The 24,115-nt window shown below is 39.1% G+C and overlaps 1 protein-coding gene across 1 annotated transcript in view; it reads left to right on the top strand.

Annotated features, from left to right (window-relative positions):
- Positions 1-9,769: 9,769 nt before the first annotated feature.
- The window catches only part of acsf3 (acyl-CoA synthetase family member 3), a 37,874-nt gene continuing 23,528 nt past the window's right edge, over positions 9,770-24,115 (top strand). The window contains exons 1-5 of the mRNA XM_044101095.1: positions 9,770-9,847; positions 10,613-11,434; positions 13,674-13,829; positions 17,590-17,744; positions 19,532-19,677. Of these exons, the coding sequence (XP_043957030.1) occupies positions 10,709-11,434; positions 13,674-13,829; positions 17,590-17,744; positions 19,532-19,677 (1,183 nt within the window). The 5' untranslated portion in view covers positions 9,770-9,847; positions 10,613-10,708. The remainder of the gene's footprint in view (positions 9,848-10,612; positions 11,435-13,673; positions 13,830-17,589; positions 17,745-19,531; positions 19,678-24,115) is intronic.

Genomic DNA, 24,115 nt, shown 5'->3' with positions numbered 1-24,115 from the left:
AGCTGTCCTATTATCTACATTCATCGGTAAAAAGGTATTAAAGATGCACCATTTTCAGTTTTTTATATCAACTCCTTGTAATATGCATCTCATACATGCCAAAAGTAAATATTGTCTTGTCCACAAAAGATACTGTTAATCTGTTCTCAAACTTCATGGTTTAAAGGAACCGCAGCTAATTAACCGCACACCAAAACAGGAATACATTTTAATATTGATCCTCTTGTGTCCCTGGTGCATTGTCTGTGTGCATTTGTGTGTGCGTGCAAGCGTGTCGGTGTGTGTTAGTGAGTGCAGGCAGGAGTATGATTATGAATATTTTAAGAGCACATTTAACATGGCGAAGCCAGAGCAGCCTCGGTGAGGGATTTGCGCCTACTCTTCAGCTAATGACCCCAGGCGCTTCCAGCAAAGCTTCTTCATATTTTAAAGAAAGTCGATAGAGCTCCAGCCCAGTCAGCAGCATTAAGATTCATACAGACGCCACAGGGACCCTGAAAAAATTAATAACACGCGTGTCTAACAATCCTTCCTGCGATTTAGTGGAGCACCCAAGCTCTCTGCCTGAAATGCAAAGTAGTAATGAACACACAGATAAGATACATTCCGAACACGCGTCTTTTACCCCTCAAGTCAATGCAAAGACACACACTGAAACCCACTCGCTCTTCTTTTTAACCAATACACCCATCTGCTCTGACACCCAGAGATATCTAAACAAACTCTTTCCAGTACTTTGAACTCTGATATCAGTGCTCCGTCCTTTCTGTTTGTCTCTTCTCTAAAACATAAGAACGAAAAAGTCAAGTTCTTTCTCATGGTAAAACAGAACAACGACAATTTAAAGGTTAGTAAGCATTTTTCACTTGCAGATGTCCAGAAGCACTAGAGAGTCCTCCAGGAGCTGGGTCTAATTATGTTTGAATATATCACTACAACCGTTTACATTGCAATCATATTGCGGGTGGTTTATTCTAACATTATGTGGAATACTTATGAGCATGCAGCATCATTCCATTAGAATATATCAGACAGAGCTCAATTACAGTTTGGAGAAAATCTCTCAAGGGAGTTAGTGAAACTCAGACCAGCTCCAATGCAATTGTATTTAAGTCGTCTTGGTTTAAATGATATGGTGCTTTGGATTTTTGAACTGCAATATTTTGCACTCCCAGGTTCTGCAAACCTCAAGTGCTTCAATCTTTGATTTTGCAATACATTTTTAACATGAGCTGCAACAGAGCTCAGTTCATATGACATCTATGAAATGTATCAATAGATTTTGATGGACAAAATTCTTGATGCTTTTATAGTAAAGCACACAAACATGAAAAAGTGACATCTTGTTGGTGCTGCTGATGCCAGTCTAACTTCAGATTGGCTCTGTCAAAGTAAGTTGATTCTCTAAACAGAGATTGTTCTGGCAGTTTCCACTGCTGATCACTGATACTTATTACACTAAAGTGTACTTCAAATAATCATAAACTATCCATCTAAGAATTAACATGAAATGATTTGTTGGCCTTATGTTACATATAATGAGTGTAAATGATTTTTTTGTTTGTTTATTTCAAAGGGTGTCGTTTCATTGAGACAAACAGTTATTTGGTATAATACTTTGGGCTTTGGACTTTTTCAATCTTCCTTGTTTTTGTCACTTTCAGTTTGCAGCTTAACTAACCTCAGGGCACTTTACAGTAAAAGTAAATACGTTTTACTGTAGGTAGATCACAGTTCAGTTTATTACAGTAAAACCAAATCTGTTCAATGCAGTCATATTCAGAGTCAAACCCATTTCAAAACCATTTATTTCAATATACTACAACCATTTCCAGGGCAAATACAGTGCCGTTCCAAGGACTCATATTCATTAGGTTAATAATCAAACTCATTTGATCATATTTTGCAGCATTTATGGGGTTTTATTTTGCTGTGAATCACAGTTAGTTTTGAGAAAAGCTTAAGTGTGTCCTTTGACTGGTCTCCCTACAAAAGCATCATCAATACTGAAATCTACCTTGTCATAAAATCCAATGGGTGTGTAAACACAGTAAGGTAAGTGTGCGGACTAGCAGTAAATGAGGTGCTACAGTGCACCGGGTTTCCCTGAGAGTCAGGACAACAGCAGAGCAGCAGGCTCTGCCCTCCCTGGGATGCTAGACAGCATATGGCACTGTCTCCCAGTGAACAGCACACCACCCAAGCAGCATGGCAGCTTCACAGTGTGTGTGTGTGTGTGTGTGTTTGTCAACCCGTGTGTGTTGGCCAAGGGTGAGTGGTGGGGTGAGTGCGTGTGTGTGTGTGTACATGGCTGACTGTTTGTAGAAGATGGACCAAGACAGATGGCTGGCCAGGGCTGAATAAAGTTTTTCAAAAATTGCACAGAGATGATGCAATATATATATATATATATATATATATATATATATATATATATATATATATATATATATATATATATATATATATATATATATATATATATATATATATATATATATATATATATATATATATATATATATATATATATATATATATATATATATATATATATATATATGAGAGGGAAGGTCATCCACAGAAGGGATCTCACTCCCAGAAGGAACAATAGCAGACATAGAGGAAGGTTACAAATACCTGGGAATATCACAAGCAAATGGCAACCTTGATGAGATCACAAGAAAAGAGCCACAACCAAATACCTCAACGAATAAGACAAGTCCTGAGAAGCCAGCTCAATGGCAAGAACAAGATCCGTGCAATAAACAGCTATGCCCTACCAGTAATCAGATACCCTGCAGGAATAATTAGCTGGCCAAAGGAGGAGATACAGGCCACAGATGTTAAGACCGGAAACTACTAACAATGCATGGAGGGTTCCACCCCAAATCCAGCACCCTGAGACTCTACACGAACCAAAGAAGGAGGCAGAGGACTAGTGAGTGTGAGAACCACTATCCAAGACGAGACATCCAAGATCCATAGATACATCAGGGACAAAGCCTCAACAGACAATGTGCTCAGTGAATGTCTCAAACAATGGGGAACAGAAGCTGAGGTGCCGGAGGAACCATCATGGGAGGACAAGCCCCTGCATGGGATGTACCACCGCAAATAACCAAGTGGCTGACATCAGAAAATCCTACCAATGGCTGGAAAAAGCTGGTCTGAAGGACAGCACAGAGGCCCTCATCATGGCCGCCCAGGAACAGGCCCTAAACACCAGAGCAATTGAGGCCCAGATCTACCACACCAGACAAGACCCAAGGTGTAGGTTGTGCAAGGAGGCCCCTGAGACAGTCCAACACATAACAGCAGGGTGCAAGATACTGGCAGGGAAAGAATACATGGAACGACACAACCAAGTGGCAGGCATAGTGTACAGAAACATCTGTGCAGAATATGGACTGGAACCCCCAAGATCAAAGTGGGAAACACCCCGAAGGTAGTGGAGAATGACCGAGCTAAGATCCTGTGGGACTTCCAGATCCAGACAGACAAAATGGTGAGGGCGAACCAACCAGACATAGTCGTGGTGGATAAACAACAGAGGAAAGCCGTTGTGGTGGATGTGGCAATACCAAGTGACTGCAACATCAGGAAAAAGGAGCAACTAGAGAAATACCAGGGCCTAAGGGAGGAACTGGAGAGGGCCTGGAAGGTGAAGACCACAGTGGTGCCTGTGGTCATTGGGACCCTCGGGGCAGTCACCCCCAAACTGGAACAGTGGCTACAACAGATCCCAGGAACAACATCAGACATCTCAGTCCAGAAATGTGCAGTCCTAGGCACAGCCAAGATACTGCGCAGAACCCTCAAGCTCCCAGGCCTCTGGTAGAGGACCCGAGCTAAGAGGAAGAAGAATCACCACCCGCGGTGGGTGAGAAGGGAATTTTTATATATATTATTTTTTTTTCCCACTACTTTGAAGTCTTCAGTAAACCTATGCATTTTGCATCACTGGGAGTTACTATTGCAGTCAAAACGTTAACTTTATTGTGCAAGGATATGACTGATATGTATTTTTGAATTAGATCTAATTATTGGCGAGATTTTATTGCGAAAACAGATTAGAGCTTTTGACATGACTGAAGACGGAAGGCCTGCATCACTGCCCACCAAGCCGAATAGTTTCCATCCTTACATATTGAAGTTAAAGGGGAAAGAAGAGAATCAATAAGGCATTAGCGGAAAGCCATCAAAAAAATGCTGGAGCATTTTGTATCTTGTCACAGTCAATAGGTCAAGAAGTTAGTGGGGATTTATTTAAGTTAAATAAATAAATCCATCTTATTTTGACTCTTTGTCCGTATATAACATTTAAAGAAACTATGATCATATATAGACAAACAGGTTTCATTTTTATGGTTTCGTTTCTAAACGCTGCCCACAATTGATCTGAACCTGTTTTTTTAAAAAAGAAGGAAGAATATTTACATCTAAAAATCTTCCTCCAACACGCAGCTCTTCAAATCCTCTGGTGGAGACAACTCTCTGAGGCCATGATGAGAGGCTCATGTAAGCAGCTCATCAGCAGACTGTTTGCCCATATGTGCTTCACACCCCTGCGTCCCCAGTGGCTCTAGGCTCTGTGCAATGAAACCATCTCATCTGCCGACATGGACCATTTTGAAAATACCCCACTTTATCCTCTGACAGGCCAATCCTGCCCTCACTGGCTCAAGTTATAATTTACTAAAAGAAAGCAAAGCCAGTCTGACGAACAAATCAAGAGCCTGGGGCAGGTATTGGCTGAGAGACACAAAGGAAAGGTCGACCTTAAATTTTAATACAAAAGACAAAGCAGAAAATTAAAGAAAGTAAAGAATTCAGCAAAGAAGATTTTTTTCATTTGTGCAGATAATCACATGTGCAACACTTAAAAATACACTCAGTTCAAGAGGTGCTTTGGAAAGGTCACACACAGAAAGCCGGGGTTCAGTCTTGTATCAGCAGTGTGTGTCTGCAGGTCCCGTATGGCGACGGTTCGCTTATCCCCCTGCCACCTCACATATGTTTGGGGCATAGAACAGTTGGACATGGCCGAAGGCTAAAATGGGTCAGACTGACACAGATGGGGGGGGGACTCCCCCCTGGATAACCGTCATGTGACTAACACCCATAGAAAAAAATCTAGGCGTGAATGTGAGTGGCAGATTATGTCAGAAAGTTGGTATAGCTAAAACAACCTGATTTTCTAATAAAATGAGGCAAGAAATACAGCAATTTGTGAGATCAGATTGCATCATGCAGTTCTCAAAACACTGAAAGCCAAGTATGAAAAATACAGAAACCAATTTACAACTTTCATTCTTTAAAAAATCTCTTATTTTGCTTCTCGTATGAACAAAAACATACATTAGTCTACCAATAGCTGCAACCAGAATTTTTTGCTTCTAGATAAACTGAACAGGGTTGATTTCAGAATTGAACATTGATCGTTGAACCCTTCTGAAGGTGGCTGTGCAAGAAAAATCAGAGAGTGAATAAATAGTCCAGACAGAGGTGTTGGTATCTTCCAGCTGTCTTTGGAAGCACTGGTCAAAAATGTACAGAGGAAAAGTTCAGAAAAGCTACAAGGATGTTATTTCAAGGTTTACAGGTTTTCCATACATTTGTTCATTTCAATAATACTCTTTGTCCCATGAGTCGACCTCTTGGTTGGTCTGAAAGTTATAAAGTCCAAATAAAGTTCCATTTTGTACTTTGGAATATTTGATCCTTTTTGAACTGCTTCAGGGACTCAAATCAGTTTTGTAAATAAGCTTCCAAATCCTGAAAGCTTTTTTCCTTTGCAGCTCACTTTATAACTCTAGGGTCATCAAAGAGAAGATCTATTGCATCGCAAAACACCCAAGCTGTAACACGAGGGCATCACATCATATTGTGCAAAACACAAGCCATGTTGTCAACTGCGCATCAGTATGTGGGTGGCATGTGTTCACTGAAGCGCTCATATGTTTACAGTGAAACTCTTGGATGAAAGTCAAGTTTGCAGCTGCAGCCTTGGAATAATTCATTGCTCGCCTTTTTACCCAGGAGGAGCCACAGGTAGTTGATGAAGTGGCAGTGCCAAGACGCCCAACTGGCGAAGACGAAGCGCAGCTGCCAGGAGTCAGCGTGGCCAGATGCCGCTGCTGATGTACCATGTGTTCCAAGCAGGGCAACAGTGTGTTTGTGTGTGAGCCGAGGTGGGAGGGGAGAGAACCGAGAGCTTGCCAAGACATTCTCACACTGATGCCAACCTGACACATGCTTGGGTACTCCCTACGGTTTGTGTTACCCTCTCAGCCTCTCTCGAAGACCTGTGGGGGGTCTACGTTTTGCTTTTTTTCTTTGGTTCTCAGATGCAATCCTATTCCAAGATGAGAGTTGGCGCCAGCTTGCGGTGGTTCTGGCCATCAGCGGCGAGACTGTTCAAGGTGTTGTTTTCTGAAAAATACGCTGGCACCAGGTCGCTGCAGCAGAAGTGCCGGCCCCTGATTACCTCCTCTAGTCCTTATGCGACCCATACCTTTCCTTTCCATTACAGACGTATACGTGGTGCTTGTTTTTCACCCTCTACTCTTCTTCCCTCTTTGCATATTTCCAATAATTGTAAATAAATCTCTGTTTGGCTCAGATTCCAGTACCCTCGAAGTATACGACGTAGATATGGCCAACGTCCAGGAAACAAATCCAAAAACTCGAGTCGCCTTTGCTTTTGTCTTTCCTCGGAGATTTGGTTACTTTTACGCAGAATCCTGACAAAACGTGCCATTTGAATCGAAAAAGGAGGCCAAGGACAGTGAAAATTTCCCACTAATAAAATATTTCCTGAAGCAACAGTGGTGCAGGCAGGAATAGAAATTGCAGCTTTTCCCTAAAAATGGGAGTGGAGTGGTCTTTGACGATACTATTCCTGTGAGTAGAGGGGGGTTCTCTCAAACAAAGCCTCCAATTTCGTTAGGAACATGCCATCCTCTTCTGCAGAGTAGGGGGTTTAGGGAGGGAAGAGAAAACTTTTTGAACGTGTGCCATGCCTGTACCATTCTCTTACTGAAGGTCCGCGACTGCCAGCTGGCGGCTGAATGTGCCCACTTGCACTGCGATGATGGAGCCAGCCAAGCTAGTTGGCACGCTAAGTGAAAGAACTGGCATGTGATCTGAGGCCAAAGGCAGCACCGTGTGTGTGGTGGCTGCATAGATGCTGCACTGCCTCCCTTCACTCGCATCCTTGGTTCTGTGGTGCACCAGTGAAGCTGCAGGGTGTGGGGTTTTGCCAGCATCCACAAAATAACAGAAAGCTCCAGTGATTTTAACAAATCTGTAATTATTAAGGATATAAAGTGTGTGGGTCTGCAAGAAGCACTAAAGAGAATTGCACCAAGTACAATAGAATAATTAGAAGACTAAACTTCAAATCTAAATTGGCTTTTGGAGAGGCAAAACTCCAAAAGTCACAAACTGATGGCTCTTTTATAGCTATGAAAACAGTAGCATTAAACAGCAGCCACACATATCAGCAGAATCAAAGTTAAATTGATATTACTCTCTTATTCTCGGTATAGCTTATTCTATTCCTGTGCTCTTTTTAATGAGATTTGTATGTCTCTTGATAATAACCAAGATTGCAAGTTTTGGTCTGATTTGAATTGTTAGTGATTGAATGTGGGAGGATTTATAAATTTCATTCAATTGCATAAGCATGCAGTAAATGCAGAAGCAGTAAGCAACATGGAGTCAGTGTGTTCTTTCTCAAAGACATGTAAGTGTGAGTTAGAATGATGGGGAACTGGGATCAAACTCACAACCTCTCAGTTGCTGATGTCTACTCAGCCAAAATGTCTGTGTGTTTAATTGAATAATCTTTATGCTTGTACAACAGATTTCAAAGTGCAAATATACAATCAAAAAGAGGTTTTCTGTATGATGAGTGAAGATATTAGCACAAGAATTCGGTATACCATAATTTGAACAAGCACTCATATCTCTAGAACTTTTTCACATTTTGCCACAAAAATCCAAAAACGTCTTTATGTTTTATTTCAGTTTTATGTGCCAACACAAAGTAGTGTGTTATAAAGCAAAAAGGAAATTGATGAAGATGATTTTTTTTTTAATTTTTCTACAAGCAAATATCTGAAAACTGTGGAGTACATTTGCATTACTTCTTAGAACATTAAATGGCGATGTTATAGAAGTGTGGCAAAAAATGCAAGTGTGCCCCTCAGCCATTTTCTTAACCATATGGTTGATGTGTTCAGGGAGAAGACAGTTTAGTTTTCTGTCACACACAGAAAACTAAACTCTTTGGCTGTTTGGAGCCCAAAACGTTTTGTTTTTCAAGGCTTCTTGCATTATCTTTCCATTTTTGAAAGTTTAATTGAAATAAAAATTTGTATAATTTGGGACATTGTTTTATTTCTTAGCCAATTTTAAACAACTTTTTCCTAGACACTGTTTCTTGATCCACATAATCATGTTTGTTTACTTCTGTTCTCCAGCAAACCCTTTATTGATCAGATGTACTTCACTTCTTAAGGCAGTTGGTGGCATTGTATCTTATTTTGGGGTATCAAAGAAAAGGGTTTGGTGCACAAACATCCAAACTATCAGCTTTCTGATTTTTATTGGTAAAACATTTTTGAAAGTTATGTAGCCCTTTTCTTCCACTTTTCATTCTGTCTTGTTTTATCACCTAACATGCCAAAAAAACCCACATTGAAGTCAGTTGTAACATGACAAAAAGTGAAAATGATTAAACGAATGTGATACTTGGTAATTAGGCACTGCTATGGAAAGGAAGAGAAATGAGTAAAGAAAATACACCATCAAGTCGCAAGGCATAATACATGTGACTTGTTATCTAAGCCTCTATGACTTGAGCTTTTAGGCTGATATCAATCTTTCATTTTTGAGGATGTCAGGTCAAACTCAGATTACGGCAGGTCATATATTGAAACAGCGGTTTCTATCTATCTAGCTATCTAGATAGATAGATTTATTACAGACTCAGAGTCCAAATTACATAAAAAATAAAACAAGACATTAAAAGAATAAAAAGTACAATAAAAATGACTCCTAACCATTTAGAAGGCAATCATACTAATGTCCCCAGAGTACAGATGAGTATTTTACTGCACTATATTTAACATTAGTCAACAGTAGAATAATTCTATTATTAGACTCGTTTAAACGATAAATAAATTTATACATAAGCTTTCTTAAAACAGCCATCAAAGTGCTAACGTGAGCAGATACAAAAAGTTCACTGGCACTGGTCCATCTGGGCTTATTTAACAAACGTCTTAGTGCATCATTATAAGCCACCTTCATACAGTGACTTACAATATGTATTCTAAACAAATTAAGTTTCACTTCATCAGAACAGAATCATCCAAAAACAAGAAAAATCTATCTATCTATCTATCTATCTATCTATCTATCTATCTATCTATCTATCTATCTATCTATCTATCTATCTATCTATCTATCTATCTATCTATCTATCTATCTATCTATCTATCTATCTATCTATCTATCTATCTATCTATCTATCTATCTATCTATCTTTATATCTATATATCTATCTATCTATCTATCTATCTATCTATCTATCTATCTATCTATCTATCTATCTATCTATCTATCTATCTATCTATCTATCTATCTATCTATCTATCTATCTATCTATCTATCTATCTATCTATCTATCTATCTATCTATCTATCTATCTATCATTTTTCACTCAATACATGAATATTATGTGCTACTTCCTTACACTGGAAATGAATGGTTCCGTGTTCGCTTGTTTCCTACCGGCAACATATTGGCGCTGCACCGTCCTTCACTTTGCTATGGGGTAAGTTGGGAGTGAAACATTGAATAATAAACAATTTGTCTCAGGAGATATGATCATAAGTCGGTTCCGAAATCATTACGCAATCTTCAGATTTTATTTTCTGTCTGAATTACATCTTTCGGTCCTCCATAATTGTTTACGTTCGTATTTAGATCAGATAAAACGTGCTAGTGTCAACTGCACTGGGTACAGCTGTGGTAATGACAGGTTAAAGGAGCAGCCACTCCTGTGCTATTTTCTCACTGTCACGTTAAATAGCGACCGCATAATAATAAAACCGATCGAGAAGTCTTGATACATTATGTTGTTGCTTCCACGGCTGTTAGAGTGAGCTTCAACTCTTCAACTTTTTATTCACATCCCAAGGGGAAATCGGTTTGCAGCAAACAAAATATAAATAAATAAATAAATAAAAATAAAAGGCATCCACAAAATAAGTCGCATTCATTCTATTAGTACCACAAAACAACACACTAGGAAAAATAACTCATATCTTTGTGCATTAAACTTGCTTTATTTGGTTAATTTGCTCCTTACAGCATCTACAGTCACACAGAATTCATTTGTAAAAAGATTAAAACATTGTTATTCATTGTGATCATCTGTTCATGTTTCCAAAAATGTGCAAGTTTTTATTTTATACCTCTTATGTCTTTACAATAAAGTACTTTGAAGAAATCAACCTAGTAATAACCCAGAACAAATAGTCATGTTTTTAATTCTGCTAAAACTAAACAGAAATATTTTTTTCTTCTCATCTTCCAGGTTGATGTTTGAGATTACAATTAGATGGTCAATGCTGTGGATGGAGCTGTCTTGACATGCAAACCCCTGTAGATTTTGAGGGGGTAAATTTTAAACATGCTGTCAGAGCTATTTACCTTCACCAAACACCCTCTGCGGTGGACCTTTCTTCACTGGAAAGCAAGTTACTCCAAAAAGATCCACCCTTTAGATCCAGGATGGTGGTCACTGGGATTTCCAGTTCAAAAAAGCACTTACAGATGGACTACTGCACCATCCTCAAGGACAAATACAAGGCCTGTCTTTACTAGAGCTCCTGGGTTTGGGGAAACGCTTGCAATCGTGGACAGCAGTGGGAGTCACAGCTACAAGCAGCTGTACTGCAGCAGCTTAAGTCTTGCCAGTAGAATCAGTGCAGCATTAAATTCTGGCTTTGGGTGTCTTGACGGAAAACGAATATCCTTCCTGTGTCCAAATGATGCGTCCTACGTGGTGGCACAGTGGGCGACATGGATGAGTGGCGGCACGGCGGTACCACTTTACCGAAAACACCCACTTTCAGAACTGGAGTACATCATCACTGATTCCCAGAGTTCACTGCTGGTGGCAGCACATCCTTATGCAGAGACCCTTGAACCGCTGGCACAGAAGCTGGGACTTCCATGTCTGACGCTCCCGCCTACATTGGACCTGGACACTTTAGATGACATTGGCACACCTTCAAGAGAAGAGGAGAACGCCAACACGGACTGGGCTGATCGACCGGCTATGATCATCTACACCAGTGGCACCACGGGCCGTCCCAAAGGGGTTCTGCATACACACAGCAGCATCCAAGCAATGGTAGCTAGTCACCTATGAACCTTTTATTTATTTATTTATTTATTTATTTTATTGAATTGCATTTATCACAAATCTGTTTTGAGTTTAAAGTTGACTTTATCATAAAAGAATTAACAAATTTATATTAAAAAGAAAATGCGATTTTTGTTTTGTTACAACAAGAATCAGCAATTCCAGTGTCTTAAGTGCCACTATCTTGCAATTTTTAGATCCATCTCGGCTCCCACACCTGAATCAAAATCCTGAGTTGCCTCCTTGGCATGTCAGCAGATCTCACAAAGGCCTGGCCATGAACCATTCATTTGAATTAGGGATATTAGAGCAGTAACGCATCCTAAAATTGCAGAAAAGTTGAACTGGGGCACTGGAATTGCAGATCACTGTCTAGAGTGGCAGATGGTAAGATCTAGATCGGTGTGGTCAAAACACAAGTTTTTTTCTTTTTCTCTACCATTTTTAAATGTTTCAGATCATCAACAAAACATATCAGAAAAAAATAACATTACTAAATACAGAATGATGGTGTTAAAGACTAACACTTAATAGAAAACACATGCAACTTTGAAAACCGTGATTAGAAATAGTTTTTACTTTACTGATTTGTCTCCTGTGGTTTATCACAGGATTCTCGTGCTACAGCCACTGTAATTTCAGTACGGATTATGTAATAGGTTTTATAATGTAAATTATTCTTTTTCATAATTGACAGAATTCTCTATAAACATTGTTATCTAAGAAGCAAAATCAGTGGTGGGGACACCATGTCCCTTCAGATCTCCTTAGTTTATAACTTGCATAAGTTGCTCAATTCAGAGTAAAACTTATGTATATCTCCCATCTTTTTTAATAAAACAAACATTCAGAAACTCTCATTAGAATTCTGTGTTTACACCATTCAGAGTCCACAGTGAAATAATCTGAATATTTTTGTCCAATCAGGCCTATTTGTCCAGCGACCTACTTAATGAAATCACCCTGAATAGAGGCAGAGCATCGGTTGTCTCTGACTGTCCCAGAAAAATTAGTGAGTGATTGATTTCCTGGAAGTGAAGGCCATCAGGTTGTCAGGATTCTTGGAAGGTGCTGTTGGTAAATTAATTTGAATTAAGAAATATTAAGTTTAGTGTTCCTGGCTTTTGTATCTACAGTCCTGACGTCAATGAAAAGTAGACGGCTGAAAAACCTGCAATTAAGTTGCTTGAATCACTAAGAGTCACGGAGACAATGTAATGATGATGCTGCTTCATCATGAGGCGTTGCACAAAATGTCATCAATGTTACCAGGAACTGCTGAAAATTAATCCTTTTAGTGTGTGTAATACTTCACTTTGACCTAGATGGTTTGAGTTGTTGCTCAAAATCCAGAAATATGAAAAGTGTGTTTCTTTAAATATCAACTATTTTTTTATTCAGATCTTGTAGAAAACAACCAGTGTTATGCTTGCAACAAGGAGATGAAGATGTTTTACCAGCTCAGTTTTCCAGTTCAAATGCACTGCTTACGCTGCCAGTATCAGAGGTTAAAGAAATTAAATTATGACTACTGCTTTGAAAATACTTGGTTATAATTTTGTTCTTATTGCTGTTACAGTGTTGTGACTTCATGCTGGAATATAGTGGTATAGTCATTTGCTTTCCATGACATAAAAGATGAATATCAACTTTTTTGTGGTTTTGACTTCACTAATTATTATCTTTTCTTTATTTGAACATAACCCTGTGATAAATAACTGCTTCAAAGTTTAAATAATAATTGAATCTCCAACGAGAGCCTTCCTCGAGATCGTGGTTTTGAGTTGGTGTTGCTCCATACAGCGGATAAAATTTGGGTACATTTACAGAAGAAGTTTAGAGAGATTAGAGATCAAAACCACTGGATACATTTACAAGGAATCAATTATTTAGTCAACAAAGATGTTGACTAAATAAATCTGATGTATCTTGAAAGCATTTTTAAGATGCAGCAATAGAGAGCGTTCACTCTCTATTGTAAATGAAGTTTATTCTGTTCATCCACATGAATGCTGAACGCACACTTGTCTCTTAGATATATGTAGGATTTTTTTAAAGACCAATGAGAGTAATGCATGTAAGCTGTTAATCTCTTCTAGTTGATATCAAAGCATTTGTGCGCTATTTTCTTTCATGTATGCCACCTTACATGGGGTTAGTGTTGTAAATGTCTGTGGCTTTGAAATGAATCATTACATGCTGATTTTCTTCCTCTCTTCCGCCTTAGGTCCAGTGTTTGGTTTCCGAGTGGGCGTGGTCTAAAGATGACGTCATCCTCCACACCTTGCCACTCCACCACGTTCACGGCATCGTTAACAAGCTGCTGTGCCCCCTGTGGGTTGGAGCCACCTGCGTCATGCTTTCTGAATTCCAGCCCCAGAAGGTCTGAACCTCTCTGTGCGCTGTTATATAATTCTGCTTTTAAGCATTCTCAAATATTTTCATATCGGGTCTTTCTCTGTCATTCTTTGTTTTTCACTCTTCATTTTTCAATCTCCCTGTTTTCATTTTTTTTTTCTACTTGTCCTTGTTTCATCTCTTCTCCCTCTTCCCTTTATAGTCATCTCCTCTTTTCCCTTCTCCTCCTGCTCTCCTCCTGACTGTCAAACTAAGCGGTCGGTGCTCAGTGATGAATTGCCCTGTGTGGCTTTGTATGTGACCAATGCCGACTCACGGCAGGGGCTTAAGCAGCAGATCAATCGATGAGATGACATTGAAGGATGATAGTGCTTATTTGGCCCTGAAAGAGGGGTGAGGTATGTGTGTGTGGTTAAGAGTTGGTTTAAAATAGGTTACTTGCATCCTTTCTGATAAATACAAGCGTAATTCTTTATTGAAATAGCCAAAAAAGAAAAGGCTTGGCTCATAGAAACACGGTTGCAGAGATCAGTTTTTTCTCCCGACCAAAACTAAACCTGCATGTTTGTTTTTTCTTCACAGAAAAAAAAAGACTTTTATTCCCTCATGAAGTTCCAGTACTTTGATAATGAGAACAATAGTCTTCTGTATGCTGTGAGCTCTTTGAAGGCTAACCTGAGCAGCAGAGTGATCTATTAAATTTAGTCCATTTTAACTTAGAAATAATAATTATATTTGAAAAAAAAAAAAAAAAAAATTCCAACTGTGTGTTATTTTGTAATTAAATAAAACAAATGTACTGTCACAGAACAGACTGATGATAACAGCACCTTTTATAATAGTCACAGCAGGTGCTGAGATGTAAGAAATTCCAGAAGACGCAGAGATAAGGAGTCGGTGCAAAGCATTCCTAAGAGCAACGACTTTTTACAAAGTAGCCTTGATGAATGATTGATGAGCACTCAGCCTGGAAACCCTGAGCTGCTCCTTCTGCAGTTCAACTCAAGTTTATATGTCTGAAACTATATTTTGTATACTGTCCCTCAGAGCTGGACTGGAGGTCTGATCACAGTGCCCAGTTCAGTTTCAGTGTTAAGTTAAAGAGAGCAGCATTCATTTTGTGCAAGGCAGCAAAATATTTGACATATTATGCCACTAGGAGAGTACATTTTTAAATATCCAATTAAAAGTTATTCTTTTGCAGTCCTTTATAGTCGTCTTTAAATACATTATAAGGTTTTTTTTGTTGCAGAAAAATTTAACTACAATTGATAAATTGCGGTGAGTCTGTCAAGTTTTAATGTTTTAGTTCAGATATTCATCTTTTCCAATCTTACTAACCATGACTGAGAGTTTCAATGTGTTGATGTTCATGGCTTTGGTTGATCACAAAACCCATAAAAAAAAAAACAACTGTTTGAATCCAAATATAGAAGTTTCTCTAGATGTAGACGTTAAGCCTTTATTGGCCAACGCCGCTTTCCAATTTTTGTTCATGGTCTGACCTATTCAAGTTTGGACAATTTGAAATTTTCTACATTCAACTGTTCTGGGTTTCACATCAAACATTGATTTTGTCAAGCAGGTTCCTTAATTCCCAGAGAATATAAATAGATTGTGGATTTTTTTACTAACACCAAAAAAATAAATGAAGTGCTTTTTTATGGATTCTTCTGGATACTCGGACAACAATCCTGATTGCCAGACAGTGACAGTCTTTATTAAAATGGATACCATAAAGCCGATCTTGAAAGTTCCACAAATACTCCTTGCAACTTTGCATCTTCAGATCAGTCGAGAAAATTAGAAAGACTGATCATTTCTAAAGTGCTTAACATTTTTGGTTAAATCTAAAGTAGCAAGTATAAAACATTATTCCAAACTGTGGCAGCTTGTCCTAGAACAGGTCAAGTTTTCGGTGAACTGATATTGAGTTGAATTGGGCTCCCACCTTCAAAGCTGAGCTTTCAACAAGGCAGTGTTGTTTAGGATGCAGGCTGCAGCTTTGGGTTTTCAGTAGATCTCGTTCCCTAGGTGGAGACCAACTCCTTGATAGACATAAATTACTTTCCCCTCCCCTCTGGAGTGAACTTGGTGGTAGCGCTTCAGTGCACTTGATAGACACCACCCAGAGCGGTCAGAGCACGCTCACTTAATAATTCTTCTCTCTGTATGAGAACAGTTTTAGTCTTGATGCTCTCCAGCTATTAGATAAGCTTCTGATGATGTCATCAATATTTCTTATTCTTCATGTGTTTTGTTATAGCCGTTTATTAGAAGTTAAAGCAAAAAACAAGAAACTCAGGTGAAGTTTCATGGATAATAGACTAGGTGAGTCAATGATGAGGTTATTTGAAGGAAAAAGTGGAAGCACATTACAGAGTATCTGGTGTCACTGAAAGTGGAAGTGATGATAGGAGAGTCTGCATTTTTCTCTGTGTGAGTACATATCCAGGTATGTATATGGGAGAGACTGCAGGGGCAGCGGAGCAAGAAATTACAAAATGTAGAGAGAAGGTAACTGAATGCTAGATAGCAAGAGAAAAAAAAAATATGAGGGAAGGATGTGGGGTCAGGGAAGGGAGTGGGGAATGAAGATGAAGCACTTGGGAAATTAAAGCAGAATGAACACAGAAGAAGTGAAGATAAGTAAAGTGAAGTGAGAGGGGAGTGAAGGAGGAGCATTTTTCTCCTATAGAAGGAGAGAAACTTCAGAGAAGCTTTTTCTTCGTCTTGTCCTTCCATCTCCTGCGCTGATGGATCCTCACAGAAGTTCAGGGTACACTTGAAAAAAAGTGATCTTTTGTCATATTCAAAAGGCATTTCAAAATGTGTATGTCCTCCATTAACGTTATAAAGGGATTTTTGTGGACAGCTACAAAATGACTGCCATGAGTGATGAAGATGAATGGATAGCCAAACCTTTAGTGGGTGTATTTTAAATGTTATAGTGATGCTTCGCAGTTAATTATGTGGTTCAGGATTTTTACACCCAAGTTTAAATCATGTCGCCGTTTAGCCATCAACGCTCACATGAAAAAGAAATTATGATATTTGTGAGTGTAAAAAAGATATCAATACTTGTTTCTGGTACAATTGTGTTCTCTGATGCTTAAATATCATAATGAAACCACCCTGATTAGATAATATAGGGACTGGAATAATTAAACTGTTGATTTATGGGTAAATTATTCTAACATCATTATGAATTCAATAAGTGGTCCGACAAAATTCACAGAGTAAATAAGCTGCTTTTCAGCCTACAAACCTCATAAAAAGCCTCTAGTAAGTGGTTATTTTTGAGGCGTCTGTTCTTTAACATCTAAATTATTGCTTTTTAGTTTGCATTATGACAGATTTTCTTTTTATGTTAAAATGCAGACATTCTTAACTTCACCCATTTGTCGAAAGTGGCGGTACAGCAGGTCTTTGTTTTGGTCGTTGTTGCTGCTCTGCCCTTCAGCAGTTGGCGTTTTCCCTCCTCCTGACCTTTACCAAGCTTGACTTTTTTTGTCTTTTTCTGACATTGTGTTGACAGGTTTAATATGAGGCTGCCGTGGACTTTACTCTGCCATTTACATCAAATGAAAGGGGAAAAAAAAAAGTCTTTTTTTTTTTCTGCAGCACTAATGGAATAAATCTGGATGTTATAATTTAGTTTTCATTGCCCCTTTGTTGCAGTCGCTGCTTCTCTCTTAACCTTTCCTTATCATTTTCCTTTTCTTCCTTTTCAGCAATGCTTTCACCTTATCTCTGTCTGACTCGTTCTCTCCCTGTGTCCCCAGGTGTGGGAGATGCTCCTGAGCTTCAAGGCTCCAGTGGTTAATGTGTTCATGGCCGTGCCAACTATTTACTCAAAGCTCATCCAGTACTATGATCAGCACTTCACACAGCCTCATGTCAAGGATTTTGTCAAAGCAGTTTGCAAGGAGAGAATCAGGTACTTATCTTGGGATCGTCTAAAACTGATTATTATCCAAAAAAGTTGGAAGGTTGTAGAAAATATAAAGCTGCTTTCACACAATTTCTTGTCTTTTTACATTGGTTAATATAAAATTATTGTTATCTTGGTCCAAATTTGAAGGAATCGAGAACAATTAATGAACGATCCAGTCCTGTCATATTTAATGATGCCTCCTCTGTATATAGCAATTCACCTGTGTGAGAATTAGCTACAAACTAAATACTGCACTTCTCCATGAAGACAAAATCTTTTATGTTTTTCTGTGGTCTCGCCATGCTTTTTCTTCTTTCTGGCTAATTGATCGTAAGCTTATCAGTGACTGAAAGGTCAATGTCCCATCCACAGTGTCTGAGTGCCCTCAAGTGGTCAATTAGTTATTTTGTAGTTAATCAGAAAAAGGTTGGACTGCCGCTGGCATGTCAGCCACTCCAAGCATTCAGCAAGCAGAGATGACTGAATCTTCACTGGTGCAGACTGGGTGTCTGCATAGCATAGGAATAAACAATTTACTGGTTTGTTGTTGAAATATTTGTTTCCCCCATTTTATATCCACTTAACTTACAAAAGTGTAATTAATGTTTTTGTGATCTGTATTTCTCTGTATAATATTTCGTTTGTAGTCTGTTTTTTCACATTACTAAAAATGTATTTTAGGAAAACACCAAAAATAAGTCCGTCCTATTTTTACTTAAACTTAAGATTCAAGATATTTTCAAATCATTGCTGTTTTATTCACCATTTTTACACTCTTCCACAGTTTTTAGCTTAGTATTTGTGAATGCTACTGGGTTAGAGTCAGTTGTGTTTTTTCTTTTTTTTATCTATTATAAATTAATATGGTTCAACATAGAAAATATTATCTTAGTGTACTTTGTAGATCTTTTTTGGGAGACAATCATGTCTCTCTAACTCTAAACAGAAATATGCAATATTGTGAAGTTTGTTGTTCAGTAGAATAATCTGTAGACTACTAAAGACTATTAAAATAATACAGTAGCCTACCAGACTAATAAAACCACTAAAGTTGTTCTTCTTCAGTATCAGAACTCAACAGACTCACACACATTTCTTTAGGCTCCCTTTTGTTGTCGCTCTCAATGTCACTTTCATCTCGGGACAACTTCGCCCATTAGCTTGTCCTGTCCTCTTCATCATGCAGTAGTCCAGTCTTTCCAAACCTGTTGGTAAAGGGCTGCATGTCAGCCGTATCACAGTATTCAAAGCATGTGCAAAAAGTAGCGGCTTATTGTCCAGACATTACAGTAGTATGCCCAGCATTGAGTCAAAGTTTGTCATCTTTTTTAACTTCTTAGATACTTGAGCTGATTTAGTTTTGGTGGATTTACTGCACAGTCAGGGTGACATTTTGCCATTAATTGGTGCTTCCAGTTAATTTAAGGGTTGTAAAGATCCTTAAACTGTTTCAATGAGCCTTCATCAAAACAGCTGCTGCAGGCACATTGACAGACACTGGGATTAAAGGGGAAACAATTACTAGTATACTGTTACTCTTAACGCTGTGTGTACAGTACACGCTATTAGCTTTTGTACTAAGACTTAGGCTCTTTTTATGAAATCCATAGTGCATCCATACTGTTTGGTTATTTGTTTTTAGTGGTTGTGTTGTTTCTACTGATTTCATTTTATTTTATTGCCTTTCTGCTGACAATATTTTATTCCTTGTCCTGCTGTAATTTATATGTCTTTCCCCCTGAGAAATCGATAGCTTTATTTGGAGGTTTCTGTTTTTTCCCCTCTATCAGATTGATGGTTTCAGGCTCAGCTGCTCTGCCTCTGCCCACCCTGCAGCGCTGGGAGGAGATCACAGGACACATGCTGCTGGAACGCTACGGCATGACCGAGATCGGCATGGCACTGTCCAACCCTCTGAAGGGCCCGCGGATCGCAGGTACGGACGCTTGGTTGCGTCCACATGCGTTTTTAATTGCATTTTTTTTTAGACATGCAAAGTTCCTCGAATGCTTGCATTTGTAGTTTTGTAGATTCATTCATAAAAAATTAAAAGTATAGAGCATTGTTTATGTCTTCTTCTTTACTGTTGAACAAATTGTCTTCAGAACATTTAAAAGGTTCTAGAAATAAAAGTTTAAAAAAAAGAAAGGCTTATAGAGAAGCAGATTTACCATAATGTGAGATAGTCCATCACATAGTTTAACCTTTGAATTTGTGGGCTCGCGTATTGAGGAATCTTTAACTCAACATTCATGTTCATGGAAATGATTGATTAAATGAAATTACTTAAAACCTGATTAAGTTTTACTTCCAAATAAGTAGGATTTTTTCATTCATGTCTGCCTGTGACAAAGCAAAATGTTTACATCTGTCCTACTTAAATCCCATATGTTCACATAATGTCTGAGAAACGTTTTCAATATGGAATATTTCTAAAATTCCAGTAAAAGTTCAGTCTCTTCAACCTCAGAGGAAAGCGTGATCACAATAGAAGTGCTATATAAATGTATAACTTGAACTCTTTCTGTAGAGGTAAAAGTGTTGAATGAGTGATGATTTGTTATATAACCACTACTGTTGTCATTCAGCTGCTGCACTCTCTAAAACCATCTGTATTTCAATTCTTTAGCTGTAACAACATTAATCCTAAGGAGAAAATGCGATCGGTGCTTCCTAATAAAACATCACCTCACAGACTATCACTTGTACGTTGTGTTTGCATACAGAAGTGGGTTCATCTCATGCCACTCCGTTTTATGTCATAAAATTTTTAAGGACCCATCCTCGAGCATTTCCACTTTGTGTGTTTTGTTTATCACAAGCAGTTTTCTCTGTTGTCATGTCAGGTAAAACCCCTCAATCCCAACTTCACCTCCCTCACTCTCACAAACAAAAGCTAGGTCTAAAAATGAGGTCAGACTCGTGTTGATTCCTCTCTTCCCCTGCCTTTGCCTGTCATCCTCTCTCCTTCTCCTTCCTCACCATCTCCATCCCCAGTCAACAACTATTGTGCAGGTAAAGCTAATTAGCTTGCAAGTGGATTGGGTAATCCTCTGTCTGCTCTCTTGTTGTGGTTCTGTTTTGTTTATTTGTTGTTTGGCAAAAACTGAGCAGACTGTTTGATTCCTCTCAGGTGATTATTAGGGTTGTCTTTAAGAAGTCTGCGGTTGTATTGATGTTTCTGCGGCCTCGGTTGTGTGGGTGTGTGTGTGTGTGTGTTGGTGTGCGTGCAGGAATGAGCTTGTGCCTGTTTCAGTCGGTGTGTTCCTGTCTCATCTTTAAGTAGGTTAAGACAGATCAATAGCAACCACAGGAACCACTCTTCCAAGAGGAGTGAGCCGAAGCCGTCCTCTCCCTCATCCTAACACCTGCTTTATTTTCTTTTTTATGCACACAAGCAACCATGTGAAGCAAAACAAAGAAACAAACACTTTATTCACAGTAATTTATAAATTAAATTCCACATATTTACGGTAAATCATCAGACTGGCCTAAATTTGCTGCATATTTGTGCCGTTTTAAATCCTGTTAACAATAGTATTGCTTTCTAGGTCATGTTTCCCATGTCGACATGTAAGCATGCAGGATTATTTCATACTCTTTCAATCCATCTTCTGTATTATCTAAATCTCCTGCCATTTTCTTATTTCTTTTACATTTTTTGCCCTAATTTTGGTTTTCTATCCCTTTTATTTTGGTCCTCTAAAGTCCACAACACATTTTCACCTCAAACTCCTGTTCACTAGCATGCTAATGGATGGTGGCTGAAGAACATGTTAACTAATATAAAGATATCAAGAAGCAGAAGTAGATGAAGAGATGTGGTTCTACGTAGCAGTATTTGAGTATGATGGACATTTTTCTTCAGCACAACTAACCTCTGGAAGAAGTTAGAAAAATATTTCTTCAAACTCCCCATTAACGTTTGCTTTAAACATAACTAGATTGTGGATCAATCTAGTTATGTTTGATGGTTATGTTGTAACCTTTTATGTAGTGAGTGTGTCCATTGGTTTTCAATATTGGTTTTGCTTTGTCGTCTAAGAGGCCATGATGGGATGCATGAAGAGCATTCTTCAATGACTGATTATCTCCTAGCGTTTGTAGAATAGCAGTGGAGTAAAAAGCTAAGGCAAAACTCTCTGCCAGACATAAATCAATGGCAAGATTTTTATTTTCGGAAAAGTTTCTTGTTTTCCTGTGGTTTTATTTACATTTTGCCGGATATCTAAAATAAACTTAATCTTGTTAAAGTTAAAAATGGGGACAGAAGACTTCCGGTTATGGCGCTGAGGTGAGCGGACGCGTTGAACCAGAGCTCCCAACTCGGTCGTCCAATTCCCCTTTGCCAGAGCTGAATTAACCCTCTAAAAACGGATATTTTATGATGAAAAGGGGAAAGCCATCAAAAGGTAACGGTAAATCAAAACAAATACAAGAAACGGACGAGAGAACTTTTAAAACACTATTCGACGAAGGCGTAAGTGACGAGCACATGGCTATGGAAGGGCTTCAAGCTAGCATCGGAGCTATCCACAAAGAGATCGTAGCTATCCGTGCAGACGTGAAAGAAGAGCTTCGCTGCTTTCGTGACGACTTCTCTGCTGACATGAAGAGAGATTTTAGACGTTTTCAAGAGGAGATTAATGGAAGACTAAATGAAATCGTGTCGGACATAAAAGAGAACCAAGAGAGAACGGAGGAGTCGTTAAAACGTGTGGCAGAAATGGAGGAGTGGACCGCAGCGGTGAAAGAGGTGCTGTCTCAAACCATAAGCAATCAAGATAAAATTCAAGCCAAACTGACTGATTTAGAAGCACGCTCACGTAGAAACAACATCCGTGTGTATGGGATTCCGGAGGACACAGAGGGAGACAATTTACTGGAGTTTATGGTCGGTTTCATTAAGGCTGAGCTGTCACTCCAGGATATTGACCTAGCTATACAACGCTGCCACCGGGCTCTGGGTCCCAAACCACCGCCGAATGCGAACCCCCGCTCCGTGGTGGTCTCCTTTCTGGCATTCAGAACCAGGGATTTGGTGCTTGGCGCGCGTGGAAGAAAAGAGATACACCTCAACCAGCAGCGGGTTTATTTTGACCAGGACTATCCGACAGAGACCCAAAAGAAGAGGAAAGCTTATGCCCCTATCAGAAAACTTCTGAAAGAAAAAGGTCTCCGCTTCCAAACCCCGCAACCAGCGAAGCTTCGTGTGTTTTTTGACGGTGGCCCGGTCACATATAACAGCGCGGCGGACGCCTTGAGAGACCTACAGAAGAGAGGTTTCGCTCCCGACTGCAATAGCAACGATGGTTCCCCCCCGGCGGCGCCGATGGAGATAATGGACAGACTGTCCTGGGTGATGGCGGAGGCCAAAAGACGGAACCCCGATGCACACGGAGAGAGGGCACGGAAAAAACTCAGCGGATTTCGTCATGAATCGGGAGTTGATGCCGCTTCTCCAAGTTAAGCGCCGTTAAAAATCATGCAGTAAGATAATGCAATCACACTGAAAAAATCCAGCGTGCGGACTAAGAATTGAATATCTTTGTCTAGAGACACTGTCAGACATAATTATAATAACTCTTTATCCAACCTTCGCTAATGTTAAAGAGAAATACGTTACAGATTAAATAATAGACAACACATGACCGTAGTTATGGGAGCCGGTTCAAGGGCTCTGATTGTGCACTGAGCTTAAACTCATACCGAGCGATGTCAGTTTGCACTGGAGAGACCCCCCATGGACAGAGTCTCATGGGGATTTTTCTCTTCACCCGGGACTCTGTAATGAGTCATTTTGTTTTGGAAGTCGTTCCTTTAGTATGCCTTCAAGTTCCAGGTTCTTTGTTTATGATTTTTACAAATGTTTCATTGTTGAGGTCACCTTGGATGCAAGTTAGAGGGTTTTATCCACTTTATGATTTATGCTCCAACAGCAATATAAATTTATAACTATTAATGTTCACGGGTTACAGAATCCAATTAAAAGAGGAAAACTCATAGCTAAGATGAAGAGAGAACAACAACAAATTATCTTCTGGCAAGAAACCCATTTAACAAAAGCAGATCACGAAAAGTTTAAAAAAATGGGGTTTAGAAAGACATTTTATTCCTCCCACTCAAGTGGAAACACCAGGGGCGTGGCAATATTAATTGCAAATAATGTGGACTTCCAGGTTTCCAAACAAATTACAGACAAAGAAGGCCGTTTTATTTTGGTGAGGGGAACATTAGACTCAAATGAAGTAACTTTACTTAACGATATAGACCTCCAGGACATGACAAAACATTTATTGATAAAATATTTGATCTTATATTGACTGAAACATCTGGCGTTTTGATATGTGGAGGGGACTGGAATGCACAACTGC

The sequence above is a fragment of the Gambusia affinis genome, linkage group LG02 (genome assembly GCF_019740435.1).
Source record: "Gambusia affinis linkage group LG02, SWU_Gaff_1.0, whole genome shotgun sequence".
NCBI classification, from domain to species: Eukaryota; Metazoa; Chordata; class Actinopteri; order Cyprinodontiformes; family Poeciliidae; genus Gambusia; species Gambusia affinis.
This window is presented reverse-complemented; position numbering and strand designations above follow the sequence as displayed.